The 17,537-nt window shown below is 34.8% G+C and overlaps 1 protein-coding gene across 1 annotated transcript in view; it reads right to left on the reverse strand.

Annotated features, from left to right (window-relative positions):
* Nucleotides 1-4,409: 4,409 nt before the first annotated feature.
* LOC144439381 (uncharacterized) overlaps nt 4,410-17,537 on the reverse strand; it is a 177,060-nt gene continuing 163,932 nt past the window's right edge. The window contains exons 12-19 of the mRNA XM_078128668.1: nt 14,141-14,271; nt 10,677-11,063; nt 10,187-10,250; nt 9,808-9,944; nt 9,381-9,449; nt 8,966-9,121; nt 8,097-8,383; nt 4,410-7,274 (exon numbers count right to left, since the gene is read on the reverse strand). Of these exons, the coding sequence (XP_077984794.1) occupies nt 7,153-7,274; nt 8,097-8,383; nt 8,966-9,121; nt 9,381-9,449; nt 9,808-9,944; nt 10,187-10,250; nt 10,677-11,063; nt 14,141-14,271 (1,353 nt within the window). The 3' untranslated portion in view covers nt 4,410-7,152. The remainder of the gene's footprint in view (nt 7,275-8,096; nt 8,384-8,965; nt 9,122-9,380; nt 9,450-9,807; nt 9,945-10,186; nt 10,251-10,676; nt 11,064-14,140; nt 14,272-17,537) is intronic.

Raw genomic sequence — 17,537 nt, forward strand, 5'->3', positions numbered from 1 at the left:
AGTTACATTAAGTTAAGTGATGTGTACAGATCACATACTAGTTACATTAAGTTAAGTGATGTGTACAGATTACATGTTAAGACTGCTTACTGATTGGATAACCAAACTTGGCAGATTCTAAAACAATGCACTCAATTGGCCGTTTTTGACATTTTGGTTTCAGTGGCTAGCAAGTTATTGATACTGAGTTGAAAGGTCATGTTATGGAGTTGAAAGGTCATGCTACAACAATGTGTTTCTATATCTAGTAGAGAACAGTTTGTATTTTTCTCACCACCAGAAAACACAAAAACTAAAGGTTAAAATTTTTGTAAAAATGGGTTTTACAAGGTCATCAATAAATTGTTGCAATCTTTGCATGATACTGTTTTTTCAATTTTGTTGCCTGTTTTTTTATCAATTGTTATGCAAGGTGTTTGTTTCCACTGAGTTCGGTCTCTATAATATGGGACGAGTAAAAATACTTTCTGGATCAGAAAACATGAACCTATCCAATCATCAAGTTCAACAAGATCATAATGTCTAATCATAACCATTGATAGTAGTAGTCAATATATATCTTTTTCAAGTTCACATTCACATCGTTTTGTTTTGTAGGCAAGTCTGACGTATTTTGTCAAAAGTTCAATGATTTGAAATGGTGAAATGACAGTAATGTCCGTACCAGTATGTAGAATTATATGGAACATCTCTGATGTATTTCAGTCAGGTTCAAACCTGGTTGCAAAATTAAGGCTTTACAAACAACTTACAATTCATACACATATATTAATAAAATAAATACTTTTTTTTTATCTCTGTCTTCAATTGTGAAATAGGTTCCATCAGATTATATTTCATTCGAGTTAAATCCTGAGGTACACACTTTTAAACCGTTCTATTTATCTACATATGGCATGATAATCCTCTAAAAAGTGCCTACATGGGTAGTTATATTAGCTGAAGAATTTAAATTAAGTAGTATACAGATTCACTGCAAGTGATACTTGCTTCAAGAAGTACTTTAGACAAAACTTTAACTTGATGACAGAATGGGTACATCTGATCCGTGATATTTTGGGACGTTAATGATAATAATAAAAATGAACTCTGAAAAAAAAAACTGTCTAGGTGGGAATCTTTGAATAGTACACTTCAGATTAACTGTTTGATATCTTGATTTTTGCATAGTAATATCATACACTAAGAGTTCACTTTCTGGACGTTTGTTGTAGCATGACTTGTACAACAGAGGTTTCAAAACACCATATTCTAGTTATCATAAAGACAAAAGATTATACAGTTAAGCCACTGAGGGCACTGTTCAGAAACTGAAAATGTAGGCGCCAACTAGTACTGTAGTGTACCTTGAAAATTGTCTTTTCGTGTCTTTTCATGGTATAAGTCTACTTTTAACCAATTTCAAAGAAACAGCTTTGACAAACTTTTCTTACTCAGTGACTGATTCTTGTTCTGTCAAGTGATTGGCCTCCTCCATCGTGAAAATCTTTACTTTTCACAATCTGGGACACCCCACACTTCCAATGAAAATGGCTGCAAAGTGGGTGTAACCAGAATATGGTGCATTTTCAAATGTACAGACATTATGTTAGGAGACAAGGTACCATGAATGACTGAACAAAACTACTATGTGTGATAAAGGCAGTTGATACAACTGCAGAAAAAAATACCAGTGCATTTGCTTGAATGAAGTGATCTAAGAGAAGACTTCATGCAAAGACAAAATTAGGTAAAAACAACAAGATAACTGATACTAAATAGAAGGTTCCTGTGATGTAGATTAATGTGACACTTTTATCAGTTTGTCTATATCTGTAGAAGCTATAATCTTGTTGTGAAATAAACTTTCATATAAGTTAATAACCTTAACAGTCACACTCACACTTAATTGTTATAATGTACAGGTTCTAATCAGTAAACAGGGTTATAATATCCAGGATCCCATGATGTCTATACTTTGACAAGTTACTGACACTAATTATATTGCATGTCTTTGCATAAACCTTATCTCATTCCTGATTGCCATGAGCAAGCAAATGCACCGGTGTTATTTTGCGAGTTGTAAGTTGGCAGTTTACTAAGGAATAGTGATACAAGATTTGGTTTGGTTAATAAAAGGTACACTCCCTAATGAGTCTTCTACGATCTCTTCCAGCTATTACTTTTAAAAGTAATTGATAACTTCTTGCAAAATAGTGATTCTGTGGTTTATTTACTTTTGTGACAAACCAAACAAAGTCTTTCTCAGTTATGATTAGGGCTGGTAATCTGCAGTCATAAAACAAAAAATGGAATATTTGTCAAAAATGTAAAAATCAAGTTGTGAGAAACAATGTGCCAAATGTACTTTCCCATCATTTTAATTGTGTTCTCAGTGCCTTGTCTAAGGCTAGTACTTTGCAATATCTAAATTTAAGAAGTTTAGCAACTACAGAAGCTGAAAAAATTGTACATATGTACACCAAAGAAATAGAAATTCTCTTTTCTCATTCTGACATAAATAGTTCTGTATAATAAAGACAATACCATACAAAAAGACCTTCTCACAAAATTCACAATCAAATACACAACTTCTTTATATATATAACTACAAAAATCATTTTAAGTGTACACATCTAAGTTCTGTTCACTTCTTATAACCTCTCAAGGAATGTTGTCTAGCATTTTTTATGGATTCTTTCCTTCCAATTCTGTGACAAATTCTCCTGTCAATTTTTATAATACTTTGAAGTTACCATCATAATGATATTCGTGATCTGTGAAGCACAAACCAATCAGCACAAAGCACTACAGCTGACACTGGCATTTCATTGGTCTGCATAGTTATGCAAATAAGACACCATGATGTTGGCCAATCTGACCAACTGATTATTAACTATTGTACACATTTTTTCCCCCAGATGTGATGATAGGGAATATTCAAATTTTGTTAAAGACACATTTTCTATGATAAATTTGCAATTTGTCACAAAACATGACTAGGCTTCTGACTAGGTAAGTGATTACTTATTGTGTAAATATGTTTTCTGTTGTGTGTGTGTCTTTCAATTCAAACACACTAAAACAACTGTGTCACAGAATCACAAGAAAATGAAACAAAGCTTTTTTGTGGACCCAGTTCCTGAAAACATGTGATGTGTATGGGTTGTGAAACTCTCCAGAATTCTACAAATTTCTACAGTATCTGATTGAAACCTATTTTTCATAGAATCCTAGTCTTAAGATGCTTCTAGTGTCCACCTCAAAACTCTGTTACCAGCCTACTTACATATTTCTACACATCAACAGAATAGCATACTTGAATTGACAACTTCAGTTCTCTCAAGATTTCATTACATTTGCAAAATAAAGAGTGTCTGCTTGTTCCCCTTCAGATCAAAATTATGGCAAATAAAAGTGATAGATAGTTCCAGCCTTTTTAAGTAAAATAGATCATGTAAATTGTCAAAGTATAGCATTATATTAAAGAGAGACATGATATGAGATATGATTCATAGTTTTTGAAGACTTAGTCTAGAAGTTGCATGATTGTGAAATGTTGTCAGATAACTGACTTGATTTTTTTTTTAACCTCTTGGGTTTAAAATGACATGTCAAAATGTAAATGTCTGTTGAAAGTATTTCATGATAAGGGAAGTAAGAATTGAGATCTGGTGTTAAAAGCAGATGACACTCTTTAAATTTACACTTTTTTGTATCTGTTTTAAAGTTTGCTAGTTGGACAAATAGGTGGGTAGAGTTCTGGAGTTATGGTAGATAAGGTCAGAGGTCATAGGCCATGATGAGGTCAGATTTGGACTGATAGTCACTTATATCAATGGAATCACAAATTTACATGGAAATTTACTTTGGTAAACTTATTTCTTATAAACAAGTACAATATATGATATACTGTAACAGTAATATATTAACATGGAATCTCAGTACTAAGACTTAGACTCATCAATAGTTTAATGTGTTGTTTTTCACAATCAGATACAACTACTTGACATAGGTTTTATTTTTGTTTTAATTCTGTAAAGAATCCAAATCTGGCCTCACCCTTCTGAAGTGAAGCATGAATAACATCAGGCAATATCTGTGTGTGTGTGTGTGTGTGTGTGTGTGTGTGCATACATGCATGTAATAGTATGTATATATGTATATATGTATGTATGTATGTATGTATGTATGTATGTATGTATGTATGTATGTATGTATGTATGTATGTATGTATGTATGTATGTATGTATGTATGTATGTATGTATGTATGTGTGTGTATGTATGTATATGTGTGTGTGTGTGTGTGTGTGTGTGTGTGTGTATGTATGTATGTATGTACGTACGTACGTACGTACGTACGTACATACATACATACATACATACATACATACATACATATGTATGTCTGTAATTGTATACACACACACATATGTATAGGAATTAGGTCCTCAGAAACGCCTTGTTTTTTTAGTCTACTCAATCTTATTATAACCCTATGAAATTTTAGCCCAGCTTCTTGGCTTTGTTCCAAGGCAGTCAGTCAGTCAGTTAATCTATACTCCTGGTACAAATATAAACTTCAAATATTAAGTTCTCTAAATACATATTTCTTTTCTGCAAATTTGTCATAATTTGGATCTGTATGGACCCTCAAACATGGCACTTGGTTCACCTATCATGTGTTATTTAACAAACATAATTTACAAGGTGTTCACTTTAATTCCTCTCGCTATCCTCTGTGTTTTGTAATTATCAATTCATTGACTTTTTGAGTAAATACTTTGCGATACAGCATTTGAAAAAGAAACAAATTTCTGAGGACACAAGTATTGCAGTGATGGGACAAGGGAAGACTAAATTTATATATTTGATTTATGCAGCTTTGAAAACATTGAAAATCATCAATTTGGTTTTTTTTTTTCTTTCAAATTTGAACATCTTGTTCATTTGATCAATGGTTATGAAACATGCCACTTTTTTGGTATGTGTCACAATTTATATGAGTGTACAGCATGAAGGTTGTCATGGCAACTCATTCAAGAATAACACACCCATTGGGGCTTGTGCACATGTTAACGAAAACCAGAAGAGAGAGTGGTCTGTGATAACCTTCATGCTGTGGTGTGTATTTCTTTGGCCCTATATAATTTGACTGTGAAATACTACATTTTCGTTTGGGATTTATTTTCTGTTCTCTGCTGGTGAAACAAAACCAATCTCAAAGTACTTGTGACTCCATTTGCATCACATGTTCCTTCCCAAGTACGGTCTAGTGACAGCCAATTTCTTTTCTCTTTAGAGTGAAAATGAAATCCCTTCAGACAATAGTGTTTCACGTTTGGGTATCTTGCAATCCACCTAAACGCATATCTGGCTGAATCTGTGTGTATCTCCGTAGCAACTAGTGTTAGCCAAAAATACAGTACTGTGATTTGCCACACTTTAGGCTCAACATAAGTTGTATGGAATTCACATCTGTACTGCCAGATTCACAATAGGTGTATATAATAGCTAGGTTTTCATAACAGAAGCTGTGCTGTAAAATATATATTATAAATATAAAATAACTATAAATTAATGTACAAGTCAGATTCTGTACCTCATACACCGGAAAACCTTACATATTACACATGATGGAGCCATTTGATTGGTACACATCAAATGATGGAGACATTTGACTGGTACGCATCAAATGACAAAAGACGTTTGACCGGTAAACATCAAATGACGGAGCCCTTTGATTGGTACACATCAAATGACGAACCTGTTTAATTGGTACACATTTTTTTACAATAATCAAGAGAAAATACTTTTTGGGCTTATGCATATTTTTGACTGAATTCAAACACTTCTTGTAAATTACCATTTCTTTGCCAATTTATTTTGAATGCATATTGTTAGTACTACTGTTGTCATAGTAACATATTAGTCTATCAACCATTTACAAGCTTGCTGCTGTACAGGTACAATAAATAATTTGAAAACATCCATAAACCAGAAAGAGCACAGCTATACTAAGTACTCTTACATAAAGCTCAATAACTGGGCTCTTTTAAAACTTTCCTTATACTTAGAAACAAATATCACTGTTTTTCTTTGAAAAGTTCAAATTTTTTATATTAAGCAAATCTCTTAAAAAATATATTCACTCTCTCTACCTTTGCTTGAATGTCTCTAACAATTAATAAATATTAAAATTGACCTTTGACATTTTTTTGGAACTCTAACCTTGGCAATCTTTCTTGGCTTGTCTGATTATGATGTGCATACTTTGCTTCCAAACCAAAGGGAGGGTTACAACAAAGTACAGATGCAGTAAAATGAAAGCATAACAAAATTTATCAATCAATCAATCAATCAATCAATCAATCAATCAATCAATCAATCAATCAATCAATCAATCAATCAATCAATCAATCGACCGACCGAGCAATCGATCAATCAATCAATAATATATATCTCTCTCTCTGTCTCTCTCTCTCTCTCTCACACAAAAATACAGAGTCATATCAAGACCAATTGAACAAGTATTTTCTGCTACACTTCTAACACTGGAAGAGTAATCACATGAAATATATTATGCAAATATGGATACAACTGCTCTGTGCATATAAGGAATATAATATATATTTCGAAGTGATGTCTATTTCAAAATCTTTTAGACAAATCTGCCGTACACTGTAGGCGATATATTCACACTTGATAAGGGCACTGAAATATACCACCTGTCAATCACTCTTATGACCTGTCAATCAACCTGACTGACACCTGTCACTCAAACAAATTGCCAGTCATATTGTAACTGAGCAATCTGTAATTGTTTCATTGTGTTTGTATAGATATATAGCATCTATGCTTCAATTGGCAAAATCAAATATTTTCTCTTGTTGCATAAAAAATACTGATGGTGGTGATTATTTCATCATTTCAAATAGCCTGTGTTTCATATTTCAAATTCAATCGTAAAACTGTCTTACTATCTGATGTTATGCTTGGATCCTGCCTGCTAATTGGCTAATTACAACCATGTGACCTATTGTGCATATTAAATGATTTGTTTACTGATAGGTGTCAGTCACTGATTGACATCCCTGATGAGGTCCTCCTATTCTGTCTGGGAGTACTGACAAGTTAGTCAGGTGGTGCATTTCACCAGGTAAACACACATGTCATGAGAATGAGGCACTAGATTTGAGCCGATGAAGTCCGTGGCGTACGTATTTGACGAGATCTAGAATACTGCTATGAAAGGTGAGTTGGCTGACTTCACAATCTAAACCTCTGAAGAAATCTGAAATGAAAGAGGAAAGTAAATATTATGTTGTTTTTTTATATTTGTTATTTGAATATATTTTTAAGTAAAAATTGAAGTTTGAAAATACATCAAATTTATCCATCATATAAAAGTTTGTCATTGTTGCACAGCTGACTATGTAAGAACTTCTAGTAAATTTTACTAACAGTTTAAACATGTATACATTTGGAAAGTAAGCTGACCAATCATAACATGTGTATACTTTCATAGCTTAATCTTGAGACTTTGACCAAAAGTGAATTACCCGGTATTCAAAAAAGGTGTTCAAAGTGTAAATAAAACATGTAGGCAAATGAATACTTGAAATGAACAATTAAAAAAACATTGGACTGACTGAAAGAAATTTCTGTGTCTGTTCCATTTTCATATTCATATTCAAGGTAATGTGATTTGATGTTTGTAATATTGACTTCACAGTCAGTAAAAGTCAGTCACCTAATAAACCATGAACTATTACAAAAACATAAGGTCTAATGATAAAAATTGTGTGGTTTCAATTACGCTCAATTTTAGAATAGGTGGGGTAGGTAGATTTTTTATCTTATTTTATCATATTTTTTTTTTCTGTGCAAGTGTCTAGTTCAGGTTTTCCATTGTTTTCTAAATTGTCTCTGTGTTGTTTATTTCTTCTGCATCCACTGTTTCTCACGAGACTTCACAATTTTTGCGATTTTATTATTTTTTCTTGAATGCGTAAACAAAGTTTAGGGTCAGCAATGAAAAGCTAGGTGGGGTTGGGTAACCGGAACCAAACAATTTTTTTTTTTTAGGCCTAAACAAAGGTTAGCGTTCACCTACCTTGACTTTCCTGCTGTAACACATCGGCTTGTTCCCACAAATCATGGGCATATAATAAATAATTTGTAATAGTTATGTGCTCATACATAATGCTTTGTATCCTGTGTGGAATGCTGACTGTGGCTGGGGAGGCAGAAGGTGTAGCCAAACCATTAGGAAGTTTGCCCTGTGATGAGCCTGGGGTTGTTAGGTAGTGATCTCCATTGTTACTTCCTAGACTACCACAAGATCCAATACTTCCTGCGGGTGATGGGGTGGGAGACATAGGCGAAGGTGTTCCTGTGTACCTGAAATTCAATTTGTGAACGTGATTAGGAATAGTACAATTTAAAAACAACAAGGGGACAATTATCCTCATTTATCATTTTTAAAAGTGGTGCCATCTTGGCCAACTTGATCTGTTATTTCAAATGTACTTACGTAAAAATCTACTGTAAAAGTGTTACTATCAATATATAGGTATAAATACATGTGAAAAATCATCTAGGAGTGCAAAAGTTAAACCTATCTGTCTGGAACCCAGTCTTGGATTAGTACAATCCTATTACTGGAGCCACAAGTAACAGATATAATCATTCTTTTCTTCAGAACACATTTTTTCTTCATGTCTACCAGAACCTTTTTTTCAAACAAATTCTAATCTTAACTTGACAGTGGTCTTAAAAGTAGTGCTCAATTTGAATTACAATTAACCCCAAAGTCAAAAGATTGACAGCCTGTGTCTAGATAACATGGACTCCTAACAGTAATACTGTATTGTATTGATGAATCATACCATGGGTCACAGAGAGATTTATTATCTGTGACTGACAGAGTGTCTACTGTATAAAACTTTAATGTTGTAATTGATGTTACTACATCATACTTACTTTGTGTTCCAGTTGGCATGATATGGTGAGGGTGCTTGGGTATTTGTAAGCTTTGAAGGCGTCTTGAAATGCTCAGATAAAATCTTGGAGAACTTCTGCGCGTGGTCCTTCTTGAGTTTGAACAATCTCATGTAAAGAAGTGACTGACATCTCATACTGCAAGACAAACACATCAGGTTACATTTCGATTCCACATGAAATAATGTGCCATGTATACTGTTGTATGCATGGTACAAATTTGTCAACAGCTAGGGTAAGAACATCTAGTCACACACACATACATGCATACAAAGCTCACACACATACACATTCATAGTACCATATTAAGATTGAATTTCAAGTCAGTCAGTCAGTTACACACATCCACCCCCCCCCCCCCTTTACACACACACACACACACACTTATAATACTTACCATAAGACCGTAAGTTTCTTGTCAACCCCTCCTGAATCTGGTCCGTGACCTTTGAACTTTAAGATATACCTGTAGTGACAAGGTAAAGACTGATTAGTGATACATAAAATATACCTGTAGTGACAAGGTAAAGACCGATTAGCGATACGTAACAACTAACAGTAACACACAAGATATACCTGTAGTGACAAGGTAAAGACTGATTAGCGATACGTAACAACTAACAGTAACACACATAACTCGTCTTACAGCAAACTACCTGTCTGAGTCTTGCAGTACATGCCCATTTCATCTTATCAACTCATTTACATGAAACGACATCACATGTATGATCTTTAGGACTAATTGTTAAAAAGCCAATCTGTGCCTCTGTAAATTGCAGAACACCATAATTAGTAGTATATATAATTATCAATGGAATTCTTACTTGATGAGGTCTGAAGTCTGTGAGTACATAGTGAAGGGAGAGGACTTGGTCTCTGAGTCACTTTCAATGGCATTACCACACTGGATAAATGATAGGACAGCATCTACATACATCAATGCTTTAGCTGTCTTGTCAGTCTGTAAACAACAAATCAAGATATACACACAGTGATCAGTTTATTGAACTAACACTATACACAACGTACTAAGTACACTGCATGATTAATGTTCCACCAGGTACAAGTAGCATACACATATGTTATCACTTTGCAAGATTTTAGCTGAAGTTTGTAATAAACACTATTAAAACTGTATATTCTAGATGACATGTCACTTCCGCTTTCAGATTTCATATTGAATATATAAAACTATAAACCTACCATTGCATCAGCCTGGTGTTTCAGATCTTTAGCCTCTACTAAGTAATGGTTTGGAGGATATTGCCTGTGGAGGAATATAACATCACATATTAATTTGAAATTAGAGAAAACTGAATAGTTTCCATGGATACAGAGTGTATTTCTCATTGATCTTCTGTCTAGCAAGTTAGGCAAGTATATGGAAACACAAATTTTGTTGCTGGAAATGTGTAAGTGCACACACACACATATATAGACATAGTTGGATAGACTGACCCTGCATCTATGGCATCCTCAGGTAGGATCATTTGGGGCAGTAATACTTACAGATGGCATCACAAACTATGACTCTGCATGCATGAAGAAATTGACAGACCCCATTTCTGTACACAAAACTGAAGCTGAAAACTTTAAGACCTCTATCAGCCAAGAAGATGTCATAACACACGATACAGACAATTGCTGTCACAGATGCAGCTTTCACTTTGACTAGTTGATACTAATACATTACCTGTCCTCAAAATCCATTTTAATGCGTGGTGGTGGTGGTCTCCGGTCCAAATGCCTCCTATCTGGACATTCTAACTGTACACTGCTAGCCAAGCTACCCCAGTCATTGCCGGCTTTATGGCCATTACTGTGATTAGTACTAGTTTCACTCAAGAATGTTCTATCGTTACAGTCACTGGGTGCATCCCAGTCTTTCATTTTGCGTTTGCTATTATCATGTTTAAGGTCACTGTTATGTTCCTTTTTCACTTTTTTCCTTGGTGGACTGTCTTTGTCATTTTTACGACTACTTGTGCTTTGTATACTGGAGTTACTGGTTCTCCTCTCTGATAACCTCCTTGGGTGTTTACGGTCCCATTCATGGTTGTCTTCTTGCTTAACACCAATTCTACAACCAAAAGTCAATAAATTTGTGTCATTGTGTATTACATATCGATATTCTTGATTAGCTAGGTAAATCATACCATTATTAATGTAGTTACACACAACCCCCCCCCCCCCCCCCCACCGACTGGGCATGAATGGTGGGGGAAGCTACTAACATCAGATGGTCTCACATGCTATCACCATAATTTCAACATATATGGGGGCATCAAACTATCTAATATGTACATTGGCTGATTTCACTGGTTAGTTGTCACGTGTGAACATTGCCACAGAGTGGTCGATTGTAATGTGAAATTCACCACCGTGTAGTCGAATGTAACTAGTAAGGAATCAATCTAAAGAGGTTGATGGCCTATATTACTGGATAGAGTAATCAACATCAAAAGTTGAATGGTATACATTGTACTTCGATGTTGTAACATTAGAACTCATTCGGTTATAAACATTGCTAGAATTTACAAGCGACCTATCGGTCAGAATAGCTCCGCTGTTTTTTTTTTTATTTAATTTTTTATTTTGGTGACATGTAGAAGTGGTTCAGGTCTTCACTATGCAGTTTTGTTTTAGCGATGCAATAAAGTGGTTAGTGGTTTCATATGATGTCTCACTATAAAACACATTTTACACAGAAGTTGGTAATGTATTTATACCATAGTCACCATTTTATAACAAAAATCTACTGTTATGAAAAATTGCACAAAATCTCAGAAAAAAATGACTGGGAAATGCACACAAGAAAAAGAAAAAAAGAGGATTTTGAGGTTGGCTATAAATAATTCCAGTGTCTTACAGCTGTAACCCTGGAAAATTTTAATGATGAATGAAATAAACTAGGGATCTAAAATAATTTTGAGGCAATTTGAATTTCAATTTTCTAACAAATTTACAAAGTCAACAACATTCAACTTGTACTAGTTGTGGTAGATATATATAGGGAAGAAATGTATTAATCGCCATCTTAGTTTCCGTACGGCGACAATCTCAAGTACCCGGAAGAGAGTCATTCTCAGCCATACGTTACAGTGGTAACACTCGTTCATGTTCGGTTACCTTTCACAAAGAAAACACAACGAAATGGTTGAAATGATCTTTTTTTTAATTTCTTTTCATCACAACAACAAAATCTGCGTGATTGATCAAAAGTGTTGTAAACTAAACCAGAAAGAATTATCGGACTGGCTAAGGTCCTACTACTTCCAAGTAAGCCTCGATAGTACTATAGTACGTGAGAAAATCGTCTCAAACTAGCGATACAACTTTCAAAATATAACTTGACATGTCTTCATTTGTTAGAGTTATACAATTCAAGACGGGTTTTCACTCGAAAACAACAATTCTGTGAATAATGACACTCTGAACGCAGCGATTTCTCGGACGATGTTACCACTGTAACGTATGGCTGACAACGACTTGCTTCCGGGTTAGTCCCTCGTGCATACGGGTGGATTGTCGGCGATTAATACATACATCGTCTGATATTTTAATTCACAGTGTTTCTTGTGACCGGCGCCTGTCAGCAGACTCTGCCATTTTTTTCATCATTCCATTGTATTTAAACCTTGTACTTGACATTTCGCAATATTTATAATTCTCAACAAAATACCTCAACATGCCTCACTTCGCTCGTACTCAAAGCAGCCCCGCGCGGTATATGATCACTGACACTGATGATGACATGATGAGAGAGAACCTTTTCGGATTTACATGTAAAACGGGGAAAGATACGCAAAACATAATGCAAAGTCTGAAGCCAAATTAAAGTTGTAATTATTTTAATTATTTTTACTTGCCAAATATTTGCATTTTGGAAAGGCAAGACACGTTCATGTCGTTTAACTTTACATGTGAACTGTCGGCCATAACTTCAACCGCATGTCTGGCATGCCCTTCCTTACGCAAGTTGTCTGAATTCTGGTTCACTGTCATTCCAAATTGCACGACAATATAGAATTAACCACAAGTTACATGTTATCTGAAAACATCACACTTTTATAGTGGGTCTGAAGTGTGATTTTAGTGAGTACCAAGAACGTCCTGTGTTGATACTCAAGATACTTGCTGTGGAAAATCGCTCGGTCAAATGAGGTCACCTTCAGCTTCTGGTCGAATCGGGATAGAGTATGCAAATGAGGATGTTGCGGACTGATTTGAAGTTTACAACCCTGTTTCGAACAAACGCGTGTCATTTGGGCGCCCAATGCGTAGAATTATGACTATAGCACATATTACATTGCTTGTTTGACGTCAATAGTGTCTTTTGAAAAGTGGCAGTTTACTTAAAGTCTCGTCGACTGATTTCCAATATGGCGTCGGTCATTATGCTCATTAACATATTCATTTTTTTTTCTAATTACAAAAAAAAAATCATAAAAAATAAAAATGAGGATGTGCTGACTTGAAATTAACAAATCTGAGTAAGCTACCCCCTGCGCATCAACACGCCAGATATCAAAGCAATCTAATAAGAGGTTTTCAAGGAGTTGATGAAAATGACATTTTATGAAAAAAAATCATAAAAAATTGAAAATGTCACAGATCAACTTGGCATGAACAAATCTGAATAGCCTCCCCCCAGGGAACATGCACACCAAATATCGAAGAATTCCGACTGTCACTTCCGGAGTAGATAGTAAAAATATAAAAGTTTGACGGACACCTATGATTCACTCTACTCTCTATACCTCAATACCCACCTATACCTAAAGCTACGCTTTCAGCTTTCGCTGACAGCGGAGCTAAAAATACTTTTTCCCAAAAATATTTTTCTACGCTTTGGCCATGGAAATTGAGTGATAAAAGGGGCTTTGTTTCTACAAGTCAATGACATCGTGACAAAACCCTTACTTCACAAGCATTTTTCCAGCTGAAGAATATTGGACAAATGATATAATCATAACTAGCAAAAACTGAATCCTTATATTTTCTGCTCAAGCAAGTAAAACTTGTTCATGCATATCTAAACTGAATTCTCTTGTTTCAAAAACATTGAAAAATAACCTTTGCAAAGAAGTAACACAGTTATTCAGTTCATTCCCAATACAGTCTTGTATTTGTCAAAATTTGTTGATATAAACTTACTCTTTGTGTTCTGGTTCAGGTTTTTCAGTCTTTTCCTGTTTTGGAGATTTATGTACAAATTCATTTTGTTCCTTTTTAATCTTCTTGCATTCAATTGGTGCAGGTTCTGTCTTCTCCTCCTTCTTCTCCTTCTAAACAAATGAAACGTGAGAAACATAAATGGTAACATGATGGACAATGAGCCTACACTTGTCTAAAGAGGGCACTATTCACAAATTTTTCATCCTCAATTAATATTTTGTAGAACGGGAACATTTCAGGTATGACCACAGAGGGCGCCATCACAAAACATTCTTTGACTTGGCCACTTTACATCAGCCCCCTCACTTTCATTCAAGTCATACAGTAATCATGTGATTATGAGGATGATGATGAGTCAAGAAACTGGGAATATGTCCATAAATCTAAATAATCATGGCGTCCCACATGTTTGATTAGCAATCTATATTCTTGTTACCTTTTGTACTGTTAACTATATGTTCCTGTAACCGTTTCACATCTCAATATCCACATGTGTATAACAATTTAATCACCTGTGACAGTATCAACTTTACAACAATTTTATTGTTTGCACTTTCCAATGAGTCATTCTTGTCTTTAGATAAAGCATTCCTTTCATTGCTGTCCCTCCCCTGTAAAGTGTATACTCTGCCAGCTAACCCAGTTTCTAATCTAACAAGTATTCTTCATGTTAGTAACACTTTTGAATGCACTGTTTTCAATTAGCCCCAAACTCCTAACACCATGGCAACTATATCACATTACTTACGATAACATCAATCAAAAAGAGAGATGACAGATAAGTCTAAAAATACTTCATGAATTTGTCTACCCCAATGTAACTATGACGTCAGGGTTACAAAATCACCATGAATAATATATCGGGTATATGCATTTATCTACCAAATTTCAGACATTATTCTTGTCATCTAGTCTAGTGTCTACTGTTTATTGTAAGTGATATTTTCCATGCAGTAACAGATATTACAGTCTTCCTAAGTACACTATTACAATTTTTCTCAAATTTCAGTCTTGAAGCTATCAAAATGTTTACAATAAATTATTAATATCCTGTATATTACTAACAAATTTAAAGACAATATTCTTCCAAGATTTGTTTTCCATTGAGAGGGTTTTATTGATGACTAACTCTTCTGCAGCAGGTAGTTGGTGACCCGGGAGAGTGTTTTCCTGCTCCTACCCCTACCTCCCTCCCAACCCCAATCACATCTAAAATTACACTTCCTCTTATCTCTTATCATGAATTTCAACCAAGTAAAAAACCCAGGAAATTCTGCTGAGAAAAGTCATGCAAGAACAGTAAACTATTAAACGGCTGCCTGGGGGTGTATGTAAAGTCTGAATGTGGGTGCATTAGTACATATATCATACGTGTGTGTGTGAGCGTGATTGTATATTTTCTTCACTGCAATTACGACAAGCCTTCTGCCATCTCTCATGTACGCTACAACCCACCTGCTTTGTCTGTGTTTTTTTTAAGGGCAGGTGTAACTGATCATCAACAACTACATACCCCATGTCAACCCGTCAACACATACATCGCCATCATCATCCTAACATCACTCTCACCACAAAAAAACATTAATTTGACAAGTATACGACAAAGAAAACATTTACTGTGTTGTTTTTGAGATGTACATTATGTTGCCTACCGGTACACCATATATAATGCATTAACTGGTTTTTACTTTACTACCACATGCTGACTGTGTTTACGTATTCTTGTCATCTATAGACAAGATTTATCCATCAGCTGAACTCTTTAACCCCCCCCCCATACTTGTAACCTTACAGCACAGTATGTTTGTTTTATTAAATATATTCCACCATAAATGTTATTACAATATTTATATGCCCTTGGCTACAAAAATTACAAGAATATTACAAGATTTATCAAATTTCATTTTGAGCTGATTTTTTGGTAACATAACTGCAGGACATTGTTTCCTATTTTTACTGTTGAGTGAGTGAGTGAGTAAGTGGGTGGGTGTGTATGTGTGTGTGGGTGGGGTGGAGGTAGGGAAGCCTCTTTATCAAAATGACTTCATATAAATACAGACTTTGAAACAGTTACCTAAACACCTGACGGCAACTACAGCACTAGAAAACATGGTGATTTATCTTGTAATCTAGTCAAGGAAAACATTGCAGTCAACTTTGGTGATCAAATTTTAAAAGAGAGCTCAATAAATTGTATCTCTGAATGACAGACAAGATTAGACTGTCTATGATCAACTTCGATTTACAGTATCTGTAGTTACAATGGATACTGTTATAGTACTAATTTTCTTGCTACTTTGGGAAATGATCTAAGTTGAATTGTCAACAGGCAGTATCTCATCATAATGACAGTCACACATAGCAAACATTGTCCATGTCCTACCCGCTAACATTCTTGTAAGTATTAATATCTGATAATTATAGACAAAGCCTGAATTTCACATAAAAATTAACTGGTTCCTACAATATATGCGTATATGACCTTTGAACTTGACCTACTTTGTTTTATTCACATTCAGAATACAATGGCTGAAAGCATCTACAATGTGATAGGAGTATGGGTTGTGGTGGTGGCACGGTGGGTGGGGGTACGCGGTTAGAAATTATATGAGGATGGCATAAAAAAATGTGGAATTTTTTTTTGACAAATATAAAATATAAAACTTTTTCAATTGAAATAAATCAACATGTGCTATGTCATTATTTGGTGTGTGTGTGTGTGTGTGTGTGTGTGTGTGTGTGTGTGTGTTCTGCACTAATACTCTCCGGCTATCAAAGTGTAATTTTTTTCCCAATGCTTTGAAAACCTGCCTCGTATTATTTTACGACTACCGCATAAGAGCAGCCTTTACTGTGTTGTACACCGACACTGCTGTAGGCAATATGTTGTGAATGAAAAGACAATGTACTAATGCAGGTAGACCTATTTTAAATACAAACTGTCCTTTTAGACAAACATATAACATAAAACCCCCGTCATGTTCCATCCATACACTTCAACTTATATAGCATTGATTATATTTTATAGTGATAAGTGAATTACAACTCTCAGTATAACACTACAAATATATGATTGATCCAATATTAGCATTTCACTAGCTAAGGTAATGGTTCTCTGAGGACAGCGTTTCGGTTACAGTTGTGACGTCTGGCGTTTAGTTGCGCCAGAAGCAATATGATTTACGTACATATCATACTGATGATCTGTCAAAGTAGAAGCACATTTTAAAAAATAAATTAAAAAAAACCCAATTAATCTGTGGAGTTCTCTGTCTACTTTATTTCCTCTTTAACTGAATTCTAAGACTTACTAAATCATAAATGCATTACATGTGTCACAGACAAATACAGGATTAGTATTAGCTAGACAATTTTG

This window comes from Glandiceps talaboti, chromosome 8 (assembly GCF_964340395.1).
Source record: "Glandiceps talaboti chromosome 8, keGlaTala1.1, whole genome shotgun sequence".
Taxonomy (NCBI): domain Eukaryota; kingdom Metazoa; phylum Hemichordata; class Enteropneusta; family Spengelidae; genus Glandiceps; species Glandiceps talaboti.